This window comes from Sminthopsis crassicaudata, chromosome 1 (assembly GCF_048593235.1).
Source record: "Sminthopsis crassicaudata isolate SCR6 chromosome 1, ASM4859323v1, whole genome shotgun sequence".
NCBI lineage: Eukaryota > Metazoa > Chordata > Mammalia > Dasyuromorphia > Dasyuridae > Sminthopsis > Sminthopsis crassicaudata.
The window spans coordinates 394,105,155-394,123,364 of NC_133617.1; the positions used below are offsets into that span (position 1 = coordinate 394,105,155).

Below are 18,210 nucleotides of genomic sequence, written 5' to 3' on the forward strand. Positions count from 1 at the left end.
TATCTCCACTTTGAGGCCAGCAGGCTCAGTGTGCTAAGGACCAGAAGATGAAGGTATCCTCTACAGGAACTCCGAGAGAGAAAGCTAATTCTAGTGAGCTGAAGAAACTCGTTCTAATCTGGGTCATCATCTCTCCACACTAAATGTCCATGAGAAATTAAACAGAGAAGTCAGAGTGTCAGCCAAACCAAAAAGGATGAGCTTGAATGAAAGCAAGAGACCAATTGAATAGACTGACTAGATCCTGACAATTTCTCTACATGACTTTTCTCAGATTTACATCTGGTTCCTGATAGCCCAGACCCAATAAAACCTCTTCTTTGAAGCATGAGGTTGCCAAGGACCTATCCCCAAAATGAACCATTACTATGGAGCTGAACATCCCAGTCAACACAGGAAGATGGGGAGGAGTAATGATAAAAGAATCCTCTATCCAAGTGTTCCCAAGATATCTGTTGTTTTGCTTTATTTCTACAAAGTAAAAATCAAGAACTGAAATATATTATTTCCCAGTGTTCCATGAAATAAAGACCTAAAGAAATTGGTCACTCCCATTTTTGGGAAACAATTCTAAAGTGTTTTTGCAAATAGCTTATATCTTTTAACCTGAGATTTCCAAAATCTTAACAAATTGACCAGCACACCTTTTACGTATCTTGATAAGTTTGGATAATAAAATGAAGCTGTTAAGTTCTGACTTATAAACCCCAAAAGGAAGTATTATGTAAAATATGTAAAATAAAAATTTCCCCCATTTCTAAGTCCTCAGTTTCAAAGCAGGCTTACTTAATGTCTAATAACTCCACTTCCTCCCAAATTATATAATACTTACTTTGGCCCAAGCCAGCTTTGTTTTCACATCTTCATTATCAGGTTCCACCTTCAAAGCAAACTTGAGATTCCTGACAGTGTACTCATGCCCACAGAACACTTTCTGCAAAAGGAAAGGAAGAGACACTTAGGGTTCCCATAGTGCCGAGATTTTGCCCTGGCACATCCAGCCAATGGAAAGATGTTCCAGACCACCTCAAGAATAAGCTCAGCTGGGGACAATGAGGTACCACACCATTTCAATGTCCATCATTCATGCAGATAGGTGGGATTCTCCAAACCTTTTGATGAACAACAGCTATGAATCTCTATTTTCAACAAATCTCTCTCTCCCCAAAATGGCTAACATTGAATTTGTCTATTTTTCTCCCTTTTTCTTCCTAGCATAGCTTTCTAGAATTGATGCCATTTGTAGGACTACAGACAGAGAGAAAAGAGAGTAAAGCGAAGGGTCTAGATTAATCACACACAGGATTAAAGTAGGAGTATAGACTAAAACCCAAGACATGCTTCAGAAAATATATCCTACTATTGCCTGTCATCGGGGGGAGGGAATAGAGGGAAGGGGGGATAATTTGGAAAAATGAATACAAGGGATAATATTATAAAATATATATATATATATATAATAATAAATTAAAAAAAGTCAAATAAAATAATGCATATAGTCACTTTTCAAACCTTAAAAAAAAAAAAAAGAAAAAAAGAAAAAAAGAAAAAAAAGAAAATATATCCTACTAAGGAATTAAAAAACTGGTCCATAATACTTTTAATATAAGGCAAAAGTTGTATGGGATATTTATAAATATAGCCAGCTATTTGATCTTCCAAGAATGTTCCAACTTTGAGAAAGCAAGCAGAAAGGACTAAGAACATCACTACAATTTGGCTAGCTAAGAAATAGCATCCAAGGTAAAAGGAAGAGTGGATAGTAATCATTTGCTTCAATTATGGTGAACAAATAGATTTTTATATAGTTCTAACAAGGTTATAGACCTGAACAAGTGGGTTCTATACACAAGGTATTTCATTCTCAGGGTAAAGCACTCAGTTTCCCAATTGCAGGCAGACATAGATTTGGCTAGACTACGGAGCTAGATTCTAGACTTTGCTGGCTGTGCCTGACATACCTAAATCATCTGTCTCCTCAAAACATAAATTAGATGAATCCCACTAGATGAATTGGCTCCAACAGATTTAGATTGTTGGATCTCCTACTCCTTACTTTTCCCATACTGCAAGGTCCTTTGGGTTTTTGTCCCAAAGATCTGGAAGTATCAGGTCCCAGTCAGGTTGTCATTTACTAGGGTATCAGATAGCTCATCTCCTTACTAAGATATCAGATAGCTTATCTCCAGATCCATGTAAAGCCTCCCAAGGAGAAAGATTCAGGAGGGAAAATGTGGTAAATTATCAAGAGGAAAAAGGGAAGGAAGGGAAGCAGACTAAGAGTGGGTGCTCACAGTTTCCTTGGGCAGAGTCCCCAGTGTTTCATTGAGGCTCCGATACATTTGTTCTGCTGTCCCTTCTAGGAGTCGACCACAACCACCAACGAACAAGGCATCACCTGTTCAGGGGAGGGGAGTGGAAGTTCTTTCTAGTTGCCAGGTGAAAGGGACATCATGGAGAGGGACACAACACAGAGGAAAGAGACACACAGCCACACACAATCCCAGATGGCAGGAAGCAGACAAAACTATCATGCGGTATCTGCTGGAATGGTCCCATCGGGACAAGACACCCACACACAATGACATCCGCCAAAGGAGGATGCTCAGGGAATGATGCCGACTACAATCCCAAGGGAAAACCAGAGTGCTCCCTCCCCTTCCTGCTCGCCCTGGCTCCTAAGCTTAAGCCACACAAAGAAGCGCCTCCAGGTACCTGAGAACACAGCTGGAGCATCTGGACAGTTGTCTTCCCACATGAAGTAACACATATGGCCCAAGGTGTGGCCAGGTGTGAGCAAGCACCGCACACAGATGGCTCCAAACTGCAGAGGGAAGGGAAGGGCCAGGAAATTGCCTGGAGCCTTACTAGTTTTCCTCCCCTTACCCTGTCACGACCCCCCCCCAACCTGTAACCCAAGGTGTGCTCCCAAGCTGCCTGATGTAGTCTCTATAACCCCTATCCCATATCCTTCCTCCAGGTATGGTTTGTCTCACTCTCATGGCAGGAGGCCAATGGAAACAAGACTGAGATAAAAGTCTCTGTGTCTCACCTAAATAGGTTCCTGAAGACAGACAGACTTGGTGGGATCATTCCCCCTAATTTCCATTACCCATTCTGCATAAAAGGGTAAACAATGAAGCCTTTGATCTGGCCAGCCTCAGAACACAGAAGGTCAGAGGAGGAAGGTTCCTTGGAGATAATCTACCCCAGCTCCTTTGTTTGCACCACACTGCCTCCAACGGGAGGCACTTACAAGACCAAAGAAGGCCAACCTCATCCTCTAAAACCCCCTCTAGAAGGAGATTTTGGTCTCTCTTTAGCAAGGAGATCTCACCGATTCACCGCAAGCTCAGTGATGCCCCCTTCTGGCCAAAACTTATCTCAGCTGCTTTAGCCTCTCTCCAGGTGGGAGCCAGCTGGAGAAGCTCTCTTAAGGTCCCCTGTGAGTGCTTCTCCACAAAGATCAGATAGAAGCACCCAACACAGACTCCTCGAAGTATAGCCCAGGGCATACAACAAAAATGGTATCCGATCCATGTTCCTCTCCATGCCCCCGGGCAACCTGTTTGTACCCTGATAATCATCTTTCTTTTCCTTTTTCCGTGTGTAATTCCCATCTTCCCAGAACAGACTGAGCCTTCTAGACAGAGTCCGGATCTCCCTCCTTCTCATCTCTCTCTCATGCTAAGTGACTTAGCAGTGACTTGCTTGTCACGTTCCCGACTCTTGATCCCTGCTTCTAGCCCAACAATCAAATTAACTCTGAAAGTTCCCAGGGCTGACACACCTGAGGCACAGGACATCCGAGAGGAGGGAAGGACAGAAGGGAACACATGACCCTGTCCTGCCCCCCAGTCAGCTACAGTACCTTGAGCTCCTGGTTGTGAATCAACTTGTGTGTCAAGGCACCAATGCGCTCATCAGCCCCGTACACCTGAAGCCCTGGAACCAGCTGCACCAGTTCCTCATTGCCCCTGGAATGATCCCTGCACAGACAGGAAGCTTTTAAGGACCAGCAATAAGCTACAGTTCTCTACATCCCAGCTTCCCTTCCCCACAGCTCCAAAAACCAAGTAAGAGCTTTAATCTTAAAAAGCAGAATGAGAAGCAAAGGGTAAAGTGACTTCCTACCTAACACTCAAATGAACTATCTCAGGAGAGAGTGGTTTTCCTATCACTGGAGATCTTTCTTTTTCTGTTTTTTGTTTTGTTTTTTTTCTGAGGCAATTAGGGTTAAGTGACTTGCCCAGGGTCACACAGCTAGGAAGTGTTAAGTGTCTGAGACCACATTTGAACTCGGGTCCTCCTGACTTCAGAGCTGGTGCTCTATCTACTGCACCATCTAGCTGTCCCTACCGGCAATCTTTCTTTCTTTCTTTCTTCCTCTTTCTTTCTTCCTCTTTCTTTCTTCCTCTTTCTTTCTTTCTTTCTTTCTTTCTTTCTTTTTTTTTTCTTTCTTTCTTTCTTTCTTTTCATGTCCTCAAGGATTTTACTGGTTTTTTGTTTTGTTTTGTTTTTTTATTACCAGATATATACATGGGTAATTTTATAGCATTGACAATTGCCAAACCTTTTGTTCCAATTTTTCCCCTCCTTCCTCCCACGCCTTCCCCCAGATGGCAGGTTGACCAATACGTGTTAAATATGTTAAAGTATAAATTAAATATAATATATATATACATGCCCAAACAGTTATTTTGCTGTACAAAAAGAATTTGACTTTGAAATAGTGTACAATTAGCCAGTGAAGGAAATAAAAAATGCAGGTGGACAAAATTAGAGGGATTGGGAATTTTATGTAGTGGTCCATAGTCATCTCCCAGAGTTCTTTCGATGGGTGTAGCTGGTTCAATTCATTACTGCTCTATTGGAACTGATTTGGTTCATCTCATTGTTGAAGATGGCCACATCCATCAGAATTGATTATCATATAGTATTGTTGTTGAAGTATACAACGATCTCCTGGTCCTGCTCATTTCACTCAGCATCTGTTCATGTAAGTAAGTCTCTCCAGGCCTTTCTGAAATCATCCTGTTGGTCATTTCTTATACAAGAATAATATTACATAACATTCATGTACCACAATTTATTCAGCCATTCTCTAATTGATGGGCATCCACTCAGTTTCCAGTTTCTGGACACCACAAAGAGGGCTGACACAAAAAGTTTTGCACATGTGAGCTCTTTTCCCTTTTTTAAAGATCTCTTTGGGATATAGGCTCAGTAGAAACACTGCTGGATGAAAGAATATGCACAGTTTAATAACTTTTTGAGCATAGTTCCAAATCTCTCTCCAGAATGGCTGGATATATTCACAATTCCACCAACAATGTATCAGTGTCCCTGTTTTCCCACATCCCCTTCAACATTCCGCATTATCTTTCCCTGTCATTCCAGCCAATCTGACAGGTGTGTCATGGTACCTCAGACTAGTCTTAATTTGAGTTTCTCTGATTAACAATGACTTAAGCATCTTTTCATATGGCTAGAAATAGTTTCAATTTCTTCCTCTGAGAATTGTCTGTTCATATTCTTTGACCATTTATCAATTGGAGAATGGCTTGATTTCTTATAAATTAGAGTCAATTCTCAATATATTTTGGAAAAGAGGCCTTTATCAGAACCTTTGACTATAAAAATGTTTTCCCAGTTTATTGCTTCCCTTCTAATCTTATCTGCATTAGTTTTGTTTGTACAAAAACTTTTCAATTTGATATAATCAAAATTTTCTATTTTGTGATCAACAATGATCTCTAGTTCTTCTTTGGTCATAAATCCATTCTTCTTCCACAGATCTGAGAGCCTACTGGCGATCTTTCAAAGAGATGGTGAAATGATCACTTAGCTGAGAAGAAAGAGTTCCTTGTACAAGTTCTATTAGAGAACCACAAAGGGTTTCCTCCAACTATAGTTATCCCTTCCACATTGAGACTTTACTAATCATGGTTTCAGTATATCACAGGTTGTATAGAAAATTAAATGGGAATTTTGAAGGAATTTTGCAGAAGCCACAGACTACACAGGAAAGCCAGCAAACAACAAAGAAAAAGTTTAGAAACTCAGAAATACATAAAATATATGTCTAGGATTATATGATATCAATATATTTTATCTTTTAATACCATAATATTGATACTTCTCTGCTACAAAGGGAGGGCCAATACATTTTATGCAGATTTTCTAGATCTTGGGGGTGCCATGCCTTAATATCCATGATGCCCTAGGAATAACTGCATTATGAAATAATGAGATTATGCTGTGAGATAAGGGACTTCTCTTTTCTACTTTCTGTTCCTTAAGTCCCCAGCTGCCACCACCTACATGTAAAGGATTTCATACTAGGTCTTAGGTTTACTAACTCTCCACAAACTGCCTAATATATTAGTTCCGCCATTTATCACCAAGCAGAGGACCATGTAGCTTTGAACCCAAGGCTTTTACCTTTTACCTTTTTCTACAGTGATCCCTGAATTCACAATTTACAGCAGGAGGCACACTGGCCTACCTTTGAATCCTGAATACCCCAACCTAATCCATAATTGCCAGTCCTTTTGATGTTGGTCCTAATACTTATTTTCTTCCTTTTCATGTACAGCCATCAATATATATTTCACAACATAAGAATAAGTTTCTAAGGTTGGTATGGTTTTTAACAAAGGAAAAAAGATAATTGTTCCATTACATTGGCATAATGCTCTTTAGTTCAACAAAATTCTTCATAACATTCCTGTGGACAGGTAGTACAAATGGCCTATAACATATGGGGAAACTGATATCAGAAAAGTGAACTTAGAGGCAGCTAGATAGAGCTGCCCGTGGATAAAGCACCAGGCTTGGAATCAGGAAGATCTGACTTCAAATCTGGCTTCAAAGACTTAACACTTACTAGTTATGTGATCCTGAATAAATCACTTAACCACAATTGCCTCAACAATAAACAAAAAACAAACAAACAAAAAAGAATGGTGAAATTATTTAGGATTCCATAGGCTTAGAAATGAAAGCCTTTTAATGGCCATCTAGTTCAATCTCATTTTTTAGATAAGGAAACTTCAATGAAGTAAAGTGACTTGACAAAGGACATCAAAATAAGTAGCAGAACTGGAGGCCAACCAAATCCTCTCACTCCAAATCATTGAGTTCTTTCTGCTCTACTGACCTGGAGTACTATCCTATATCACAGTGTTGGAAAACTATCTCAAACTTAATATTCTGATTTATCTATACATGGGAATATATTCCATCCTAAATTTTCTTTAAATATAGTGAAAATTGTATGATTTGATCTTCATCCAATCTCCATAGTTCTTTCTCTGGATGTAGATAGCATTTTCCATCATGAGTCTGTTGGAATTGTCTTGAATCATTATATTGCTGAGGAGAGCTAAATCTATCAAAGTTGATCACTGCACAGTGTTGCTGTTTCTGTGTACACTGTTCTCTCTTGGTTCTGCTCATTTCATTTTGCATTAGTCCATACAGTTCCATTCTCCATTATCTAGGCCTTTTGTATTTGGACAACAAACCAAATCAAAGCTCCAAGTATTCAAACTCCCAAAGTTAAGAAACTGAAATATCTATAACCTAAGAAACATGACTTGCACAGGTATACTCTGGATTTTCTGTCTAAAACACAGTCATGAGGACAAAATAGTCAATAACTATAGCAATCTAATGTTTGACAAACCCAAAGACCCCAACTTTTGGGATAAGAATTTACTATTTGACAAAAACTGCTGGAAAAATTAGAAATTAGTATGCAGAAATTAGGCATGGACCCACACTTAACACTTTACACACCAAGATAAGATCAACATAGGTTCATGATTTAGGCATAAAGAATGAGATTATAAATAAATTAGAAGAATATAGGATAGTTGACCTCCCAGATCTGTGGAGGAGGAAGGAATTTGTGACCAAAGAACTAGAGATCATTATTGATCATAAAATAGAAAAATTTTATTATATCAAGTTAAAAAGCTTTTGTACAAACAAAACTAATGCAGACATGATTAGGAGGGTAACAATAAACTGGGAAACCATTTTTACAGTCAAAGGTTCTGATAAAGGCCTCATTTCCAAAATATACAGAAAATTGACTCTATTAAGAAATCAAGCCATTCTCCAATTGATATATGGTCAAAGGATAAATGGTCAGATGAAGAAATTGAAACTATTTCTATTCATATGAAAAAATGCTCTAAATCACTATTGATCAGAGAAATGCAAATTAAGACAACTCTGAAATACCACTACACACCAGTCAGATTGGCTAATCTGACAGGAAAAGATAATGACTATTGTTGGAGTGGATTCGGGAAAATTGGGACACTGATGCATTATTAATGGAGTTGTGAATGGATCCAGCCATTCTAGAGTACAATTTGGAACTATGTTCAAAAAGTTATCAAACTGTGCATACCCTTTGACCCAGCAGTGTTACTACTGAGCTTATATCCCAAAGAGATTTTAAAGAATGGAAAGGGACCTGTATGTGCCAAAATGTTTGTGGCAGCCCTCTTTGTAGTGTCAAGAAACTGGAAATTGAATGGATGCCATCAGTTGGAGAATGGCTGAATAAGTTGGGGTATATGAATGTTATGGAATATCATTGTTCTGTAAAAAACGATCAGCAGGATGAATAAAGAGAGGCCTGGAGAGACTTACATGAACTTATGCTGAGTGAAATGAGTAGGTCCAGGAGATCATTATACATTTCAACCACAATACTGTATGAGGATCAGTTCTGATGGACATGGATATCTTCAGCAATGAGAGGATCCAATTCAGATCCAATTGATCAGTAATGAATAGAATCAGCTACACCCAGAGAAAGAACACTGGGAAATGAGTATGGACTGCTTGCATTTTTGTTTTTCTTCCCAGATTATTTTTACAAAAAGAGAACTGTATAAATGTGTACACATATATTGTATTTAAGATACACTTTAATATATTTAACATGTATGAGACTGCCTGCCATCTAGGGGAAGGAGTGGAGGGAAGGGAAAGATTGGAACAGAAGTGATGTTGTTCAATGTTGAAAAATTACCCATGTACATGTTCTGTCAATAAAAAGCTATAATAAAAAAATAATAAAAATTAAACACAGCCATGTAACAAAGTATGGATAATCACCATTTTTTCAGAACCTCAGTTCATCTCACTCCAAGCCCAAACTTTGATCTTGGATTATATTGGATTGGTCCAGGTAGTAGTATAGTCAAGTGCAACATTTTCTTCCAGGCATGATGATTTTGTAAACAATAATAATGCCAAGTGACATTACTATAGCCTTTTAATACTCATAATATACAATTTTTACAACAATCCCATGGGGTGAATCATGTAAATGTTATAATCCCTATTTTACTAATGAGGCAACTGAGGCTCAAAGGAGGGGAATGACTTGCCCTATCATGCTGTCATAGTGCCCAGCACACAATAGACAATAAATTTTTACTGATTGGTAGTAATAGAATTGAGACTTAAACCCAGGCCCTCTTTTTCCAAATCCAGTGTCCTTTCATCTAAACCCCACAGCTTATTCTCCATCTCCTATTGCCTACCTTCTTTTTCTCCAATAAGTGAAGTTTAATTTCCAGATATAAAACCAGTACAAGATACAGAACAGTAATGAAGGCTATTAAGTGCTGAATTCCTCCAAAAAAGGACTGAGAATGCCCATCTTGAAACCTTATGACTTTGCTGGTATTCATTGTTTAGCCTTTGTATTATGGGAACCAATGAAATTGCTGTCTATAGTTATTCTGTTCTATATTGATTCTATATTTAGCATCACTGTTACCTTATAAAAGTAGTGTCTTAAAGGGTACCTCAGATCAAGAGGGAGGTCTGAGGTCTGTTTGGTGGGAGGGGAACGGGATTTCTTTAATTAAGTGCTTTTGGCTTGGAGCTCTGCCTCAGTTTCTCTTTTGGTCTTATGGGGTGATTTTTTTCCCCCCACACTAGTGAATCTGTCTAGGACCTACATGTGCTGCTCATCAAAGAAAGTAATGTCAGGGCAGCTAGGTGGCGCAGTGGATAGAGCACCAGCCCTGAATTCAGGAGGACCAGAGTTCAAATCTGGTCTCAGACACTTAACTTCCTAGCTGTGTGACCCTGGGCAAGTCACTTAAACCCAGCCTCAGGAAAGAAAAAAAAAGAAAGTAATGTCAAGTTCCTCTCTGAAAGATATAGAGAAGTGCAGGGAAGGAGAAGAAAACTAGCTTTTATTAAGCACCTGCTATGTGCCAGGCACTGTTAAGCACTTTTACAAATATTATCTCATTTGATCCTCTTAACAACTTTGAGAGGTAATTACATTACTCCCATTTTACAGTTGAAGAAACTGAGACAAATAAAGTTAAGTAACTTACCCAGATCACCCAGCTAGTCAGTAGCCAAGGCCAGATTTAAACTCAGGTTTTCCTGACTTAGGGTCAACACTCTATTCACTAGTTCCATCTAGTTGCCCCTAATAGATCTAGTCTTGTTGAAGGGTCTAGGACTAGAACATACAGTCTTCAGACAAAGGAAAATAACTTACCAGTGATGATGAGTGGTCAAGATGGTAGTCAGCTTCACTTCCTCCTTCCTGACAATTTCCAGCAACTGAAAGGGAATTGGGAGTTCCTGAGAAATCTGCTTCCTCCTGAGCTCTGCCCAAGGACCATATTAATCAGCAAGAGATGAGAGGTTTGAGGGAGTAAAGGAGGCAAGTCTTAATACTAGAGAGAGGACTGAGGAGGAAGGAATACATACATTAGGTAGGAACACATAATTAAAGCAGCCTGCTTGGGGCCATACAGAGCACAGGACTGATCCTAAAGCAGGGCAGCCTGCAGACCTTATCCTCCTATAATCAGGTTAGTGTACAGCAACTGATGAGGGGATGCTAAGGAATTTCCCAGATCTGTCTCCCCTAGAGGAACCCTCACAAAGAATCTTTTGGCATCTGGGGAAAATAAGAACTAGAATCAGTACCGATAGATTCTTGTCAGCAGAAGCTACCAGCCCATCAGTCCAAAGGGGCTTTACCACCAAGAAGCAAAAGCCTTCCCAAGAATCACAAGCACAAGCACAGACTATCCAAACTGAAAGGGAGCTTGGAGGTTAATTAATCCTCTATCTAGACTTTCCATAGTGGGAAAGTGAGGCCCCACGTGGGAGGTCACAAGGCTAACACGGGGCAGAGCTGTAGCTTACGGGTAGGTCGCTTGCCCTTTCATTGCTCAGTAGCTTCTTGAGCTCCCTGATCCCCCTCTGTGCTTGTGCCCATGCTTTTGCACACATGCACCGAAGATGCACAGACTATGACAAGCAGCAATGGCCAGTTAGGCCTGAGGCTAGACAGAGAATGACAGCAGGCGCCATCCCAAGTGAGTCTAGCTCAAAGAGGAGGAGGCGGCAAGGCAGGAGACAGGCACTCCTCGGGCAAAGCCCAGCCCTCAGATGGCTTGGAGGCTTCTGCTCCATTTAAGGGAAGGGCTGAAGAAAAGATACTGCTGGGACATTTGTCAGGGCTCCATCCCCTCCCACCTACACAGCTCACCCCAGTAGTTACATAAATCTGGTCCTTGCTCAGCTCACAATGAGCTGTATTTCATTGTATCTCTTCCCACCTACCACTGGTATCACACACACACACACACACACTCTCTCTCTACATATAACACACATAACACACAACACATATACACATGCATAAAATACACACAACACACATCACAGTACACATAACATTCATGCTCATAACACATATAACATGTAATACACATAACCTATGTGCATATGGCACCCACCACATACATAACATACACATATGCATAACACACATAACAATCTGTAAGTTTCTCAACACAAGCATGGCCAGAACTGAATCTTGGGAGGATCCAAAGGCCAGATATCAGAAAGTAGAATAATGAGTCCTTGGGATAGAGGGGTGAGAGGGAAGAAGAGAAGGAGCTGGAATAACAGAGGGCTTTCATGGAATGCTTAGGCAGTGTTAGGCAGGACTTCCCACAAATGGGCTGCATGGGTAAAAGAGCTTCTAGTCCTGCATCAGGATTGTTTGTTATATTTGGAAATAGTCCAAGGTAGTGACCCTGGACAGTAGACACAGGGCTCCTGCTCTCAGTCTCTTTTCCAGGTAAACAATGACCTAAGCTCTAGCTGGGACCCATCCTAAGAATTCTTCTTCTGCTTCTGCTCCTGCAGTCAGCTGACATCTTTTTGCACTTGTTTCTCTTTAAAATTGTTTTGCATTGATATGTCTTCTTAAATCTCTGCCTTTTGTCCTTGTTTCGAAACTACCCTCCCCTTGACTCATAAAATTGGATCAGTAGTTTTCAGAAACAACAGGAGACAGCTTAAAAAAGAGGAAGAGCAATCTGACTGATTCCTAAATAAGGCTAGTCAGAAGAGGAGGACACAGTTGCTAAGCAGACAACAATGACAGCCCATCCCTAGACAAATTTGAATCTCTAAAGAAACGCATCAAGAAATTTCACCTCACTGAGGACAGCTTAGTGACCTGATCTAACCACCATTTTGCTGTAGAAGCACAGAGGAAACAAAGGTAAGATGTGAGAACATCTCCAATACAGCCATAGTGAGGCTCTCTGAGCTCTTCCTCAGGTGTGTGAGAGATTCCATAACCTCAATGTCAGACTTAAAGGTGTGTCTCATGTTTATGATCCCTAAGGGGCACGACCTCCAGGAAGGCCATTAGTTGGGTATATGCAGGGCTTTGAGAGGGATCAGCATGGAGGACAAGGGAAGTGTAATTATCAAGAGACAAGACGCAACAAATTTTCTCAATCTCAGTTTTATAACTTCTTCTTTCTCTATTACCATAAAAATCTTGGCCATACTTAATGTCAACAGTGACTTTAAAGTTCATCTAGTAAACCTCTTCACTTTAAAAATAAATAATCTTAAAAAAAAAAAAAATGACAGCAGCAATCACACAGTGACAGAGCCAGAAATCCAATAAAGCTATTCCTTTCTTTCATATGCCATTTTACCATTATTACTATGACCAAATCTACTAAAACAGGAGGATTTACAGAATTTGGGATCTAGAAAAAGTATACTCCTGCCTAATCTGTCACCCTTATCCTAATCACCTGAATAGGAAAAGGATCCCAAAAAGATTCCTCAAAATTTTTTGCTTTTAAATTTAACTGTTGTTCAACTTCATTCATTTTAATTCTTTAATAATTTAAAAGTTATCATAGAGCTTAAACTTTAAAACATTGATTAGAATCCTAATAACTCACTAACCAAAGTACAATAACTCAAAACTGGGAATTCTTCAGTTTCTGAAGCAACCCCAGCCTCTTGAGAATAGTTGGCCCTGGCGGCTGCCACCTTACTGAGGTGCACAAAGGACAAGTTCTCAAATCTATACTTACCCTTTTGGGAACTGTTGCATCTATTGCAATGGCTTCTCTGGTATTCTCTTCAATGACCAAATACATGTAGTTGTCTTCCAAAACTGAAATAACCTTGACCTTCATGGTCAGTTTCCAGCTCTACATGAAAGTTAAAGAAAATGAAAATTTTCAATCTGTAAATTAACAATCATTTCCTAAGTATCTACTACAGAAAGGATCTGTATGAGCAATCCTAAAGAGGGAGGAAAAAGATGGATGAGAGACCTTCCTGCCCTTGAGGAACACATTTGTGAAATATAACAAATTATATATACATATATAGTGAAACATAAAATACCTACAGTTAAGTATAGTATAAATCAGGACCCCTTAAAAGCTATATAAGTGCTACTAATTAAATCCTGGAAGAATGCAGAGAAGAATCAATCATTTCAAGTCCCTTATCCTTTGGTTGGAGAATGGCTGAATAAATAGTGGTATACGAATGTTATGGAATATTATTGTTCTGTAAGAAACGATGAGGAGGAGAATTTCAGAGAGGCCTGGAGACAGTTACATGAAGTGATGCTAAATGAAGTGAGCAGAACCAAGAGAACATTGTACATGGCAACAAGATTATGTAATGATCAACTGTGATGGATGTGTTTCTTTTCAACAATGAGGCAATTCAGGCCAACTCCAACTTGTGATAGAGAGAGTCTTCTGCACCCAGAGAGAGAATTATGGAGACTGAATGTGGATCAAAGCATAGTATTTGTTGTTTGTTTTTCTTTCTTATTTTTCCCCTTTTGATCTAATTTTTTTTGTACAACTTTAGAAATATGTTTAGACGAATTGCACAAACTGTACTAGTTTGCTCATTGTCTTGGGGAAGAAAGGGCAGGGAGAGAGAGAAAATTTTGGAATACAAGGTTTTGCAAAGGTAAATGTTGAAAACTATCTTTACATGCATTTAGAAAAATTGAATACTATTAATAACAAATAAGAAAGTCCAGGTCATGGTTCCCTTTACAACCTTTTTATACTTTATTCCTCTCTAAATAAGCTGTGATCCAGTAACACTCAGTTACTTGCTCTTCCTCACACAATACACTCCATCTCCAGACTCCGGAATTTGCACTCATGTTTAGAACTCTTCTTTCTCATTTCCATCTCCTAACTTCTCCTGGATTCTGCAAGTCTCAGTTAAAATCTCACTTTCTACAAGAAGCTTTTCTTGATTTCTTTTAATACTAGTGCCTTCCTTTTGTTGACTACTTCCAATTTATCCTAAATATATCTGATTAGTATTTACATGTTGTCTCTCCTGATAGAACATGAGCTCTGAGAACAAGCTGGGTTTTGCCCTTCTTTGTATCCTCAGTGTTTGGCCGGTGCTCAATCAATGTTCATTCACAAAGCAAGCATTTAATGGACTTTTAGCCAGAGGGACCAGGGAAAGAGATGACATCAGGGCTGGGCTTTGAAGAATAGCTATTAACAGGCAAGGATAGGAGGGCATCTTTTTGTAGTGGCCAGAAACTGGAAGATGAATGGATATCCATCAATTGGAGAATGGCTGGGTAAATTATGGTATATGAAGGTTATTATTATTATTATTATTGCTCTGTAAGAAATGACCAGCAGGACGAACACAGAGAGGCTTGGAGAGACTTACATCAACTGATGCTGAGTGAAATGAGCAGAACAAGGGGATCATTATACACTTCAACAACAATACTGTATGAGGATGTATTCTGATGGAAGTGGACATCTTCGACAAAGAGAAGATCTATTTCAGATCCAATTAATCAATGATGGACAGAATCAGCTACACCCAGAGAAGGAACACTGGGAAATGAGTGTAAACTGTGCATTTTTTTTGTTGTTGTTTTGTTTTTGTTTTTCTCCCCAGATTATTTTTACTTTCCAAATACAATTCTTCCTTTGCAACAACAACAAAATTCGGTTCTGCACATATATATTGTACCTAGGATATACTATAAGATATTTAATATGTATGGGAATGCCTGCCATCTAGGGGAGAGGGTGGAGGAAAGGAGGGGAAAAATTCGGAACAGAAGGGAGTACAAGGGATAATGTTGTAAAAAAAATTATCTATGCATATGTACTGTCAAAAAAATGTTATAATTATAAAATTAATAATAAAAAAAAGGATGGGAGGGCATCTGGGCATAAGGCATGACATGAACAAAGACTTGAAAGCATGGTGACAGCTTCCTTCACAGCTCAGCTCAGGAACCACCTGAGCTGGTCGCCACCCCAGCTACTAGCACCTCCCCCGTGAATTTACCTTGTACTGACTTTATATATAATTTAAACATTATTATGTGCACATGTTGTCCCAGTGCAGCGCCATAATAGGTGCTTACTGAAATGCTATTGTCTGACTGGTGAGAGCAAGTTCTTAAAGATAATTTGAAAGAAAAGCGAGTGATCCAGTTTAGCTGAAATGTAGCAACTATTTATTTACTGAGACGTGTCTAAGATTTTTGGAATGCCAGCATTTGATGCTCACAAGCACCTTGGGTGGCCCAGGTGTTATCCCCAGTTTGCAGATGAAGGGACGGAGCCTCCAAAAGGTGACATAGTCTGCCCAAGGCCGCACAGAAAGAAGTAACAAACATTGACCCTTGATTTTAAATGCATTGACCAGCTGTCCCGTCCAGGGTGATCGCTTTCTGAGGCAAGTTTTGAGCCCTTTCTCCCAAGTTAATTGCTAGTTCTTTAGGAGCTTGACCCTCTTGCTAAGCATCACATAAAACTATTTCTCCTGATTTGAGTCCATGAATTCATTGCAGACAACTCTGTGAAATCCTGCTTTCTCGCACCTCACCGAGAGCTCAGAGCAGGCTGGGAGAACGGGAGCATAAGCGGTCACACGGCTGCGTGGTGGCAAAGGACAGACACACAGTGGGAGATGGCCTTACAGACTCCTTTCTCCCCAGGATGGCGAGCAAGGCACCTAAGGGCGGCGGCGGATGGAGGGCCCTCTCGGTCACTTAGGGAACCTGACTCAGTCAGCTGCGGCTTCCATAAAGGATCTGGGCAAAGGTGTCACTTCTCACTGGGCCTCAATTTCTGCAACAATGTAGGGACTGGGCATCTGCAGGATCCCACACTTCCAAATACAACCAACTTCATCCATCTCCTGACATGCCCAAAATTTCCTCATATCCCCAAACTTCTGCCCATCTGCCTCAAGTCTTCTTAGAGAAGCGCCCCAAAAGTCTACCCGCTCCCCCCAACCCCCGCCCCTCCCAGGCTCTATTTCCACTTCTCCTGCCCCACCCACTTCCGCCCACTGCTCCGCCCACCGCGCCAGCTTCCGCCCCCGCCGGTTTTCCCCTCCACTTCCGCCCCCGTCGGCCCCTCCCCTACAGCCACCACCCCCCTCCCCTTCTGGGGAGAAGGACCCCACCCAAGATCCGGGCTCCTCACCAGTGGTTGAGCCTGGCCTGACCTGTCCAGACAGTAGGAACGGCGCGGGGTGGGGGGAGCGCGCTGGAGCTGGGGGCGGAGCCCGAAGGCTGCACTGGGGGCTCGTCCGGGGCCGGTCTTCGCTGTCACTGGCCCCGGGAGCAACCCCGCCCACCAGGAGAGCACGCCGCCAACGGCCGTCCGGAGAGCGCCCCACCCCCGCCCTCTAGGCTCCGCCCCCGCCTCCCTCCCCCCTAGCTCCAGCTCCGCCCCCTCCCTCCCCACTGCCCTCCATCCCCAAAAGCCCCGGAGAGAAGCTTCCGTCCCTCTCTGCGGTTTCCCCCCACCAGGCTACCACGGCACTGCCGGACTAAGGAGTCCTTCCCACGCCTCAGTTACCTATCTCTGAGGTTTCCCTGCCCCAGCGTCCACCGTCCCAGACCAAGCCCGGCCCACAAGCACTCCGCCCCACCCTGGCTCCTAGCCCAGGCCGGTCCTCTTCCAGCTCCTTCTCCACTTTCTCCTGCCTTCAGTCCCTGAAATCCTCCCCTAACCTTCTTCCCCTGAGTCTTCCCAGGCTACTTCCCTTATTCCCATCCCCCCATCCCTGAGCAAGCACCTACAGTACCGTGTGGCTGCCTTTTCCCCCCTCCCTCCAGCCGCGAGCAAACGTCCTCCGTCCCCCAAGACCCCTTCCCCAGCTCAGAGCCTGCCTCTCACGTGCCAGACGCCGGCCTCCGGCTTCCTCCCACACGCCCTTCTGCCTCCATTCCCAGAGGGCAAAGAATGGCCTGTTAGGGAGCTCGTTGACAGGAGTCCAGAGACCCGGGCTCTCCCCCTTGTTAGAAAGGCTTTCCGAAACCTAGGTTCCAGTCTCAGGCTGGCTGGCGCCACAAAGGCCTCCACTGGCAAGGAGGGGATTCATAAACCCACCAGCACCCAACTGTCCGACAGGCTCTCCCAGGACGGAAGAACTCTTACGTGCGGACCGGACTGCATAGCTTTATTAGGATCAGTTAGACACGGAAGCCAGTTAAGCACCTGGAGGTGAATGCCTTTCACTGTGGCAACAGATGAAACTATGAAATGGTCCTTAGTCCTATCTGACCAGCTTGATGCTCCTGCAGGGACAGTGAGTGGCCAGAGGGACGGAAAAGGGGCCTAGATTAAATGAAACAGACTATGAACATCAAAGGTGAGGTGACATGTGAGAAGGCAAAAGGGGATTGTCACCAAACAGAGAATAGTTCAGTTTCTTCCCTGGGACAAAAATAAAGGAATTAGCAGAGTTTGTTTTATTAATAGTTTGTCTAGTGACAAGAAGAATCATCACTTCATGAGATGTTTGCTTATCTTAGTGCTCAAGCTAAACGTTTGAAATAAGATG

At 41.6% G+C, this 18,210-nt stretch overlaps 1 protein-coding gene across 8 annotated transcripts in view; it reads right to left on the minus strand.

Moving 5' to 3' along the window:
- The window catches only part of HAGHL (hydroxyacylglutathione hydrolase like), a 36,451-nt gene extending 18,675 nt beyond the window's left edge, over positions 1–17,776 (minus strand). For 2 of the 8 annotated variants that reach the window (XR_012484448.1, XM_074279752.1), the window contains exons 1-7: positions 16,845–16,994; positions 13,422–13,541; positions 10,553–10,617; positions 3,872–3,989; positions 2,716–2,824; positions 2,295–2,398; positions 833–934 (exon numbers count right to left, since the gene is read on the minus strand). Coding sequence is in view for 7 of the 8 variants with exons in the window: in XM_074279752.1 (XP_074135853.1) it covers positions 833–934; positions 2,295–2,398; positions 2,716–2,824; positions 3,872–3,989; positions 10,553–10,617; positions 13,422–13,526 (603 nt within the window). In the remaining variant the exon portion in view is untranslated. Of the gene's footprint in view, positions 1–832; positions 935–2,294; positions 2,399–2,715; positions 2,825–3,871; positions 3,990–10,552; positions 10,618–13,421; positions 13,542–16,234; positions 16,322–16,844; positions 17,030–17,222; positions 17,244–17,543 lie in introns of those variants that run through there. The other 6 variants (XM_074279748.1, XM_074279749.1, XM_074279753.1 and 3 more) reach the window with 6 other exon arrangements.
- Positions 17,777–18,210: the final 434 nt, after the last annotated feature.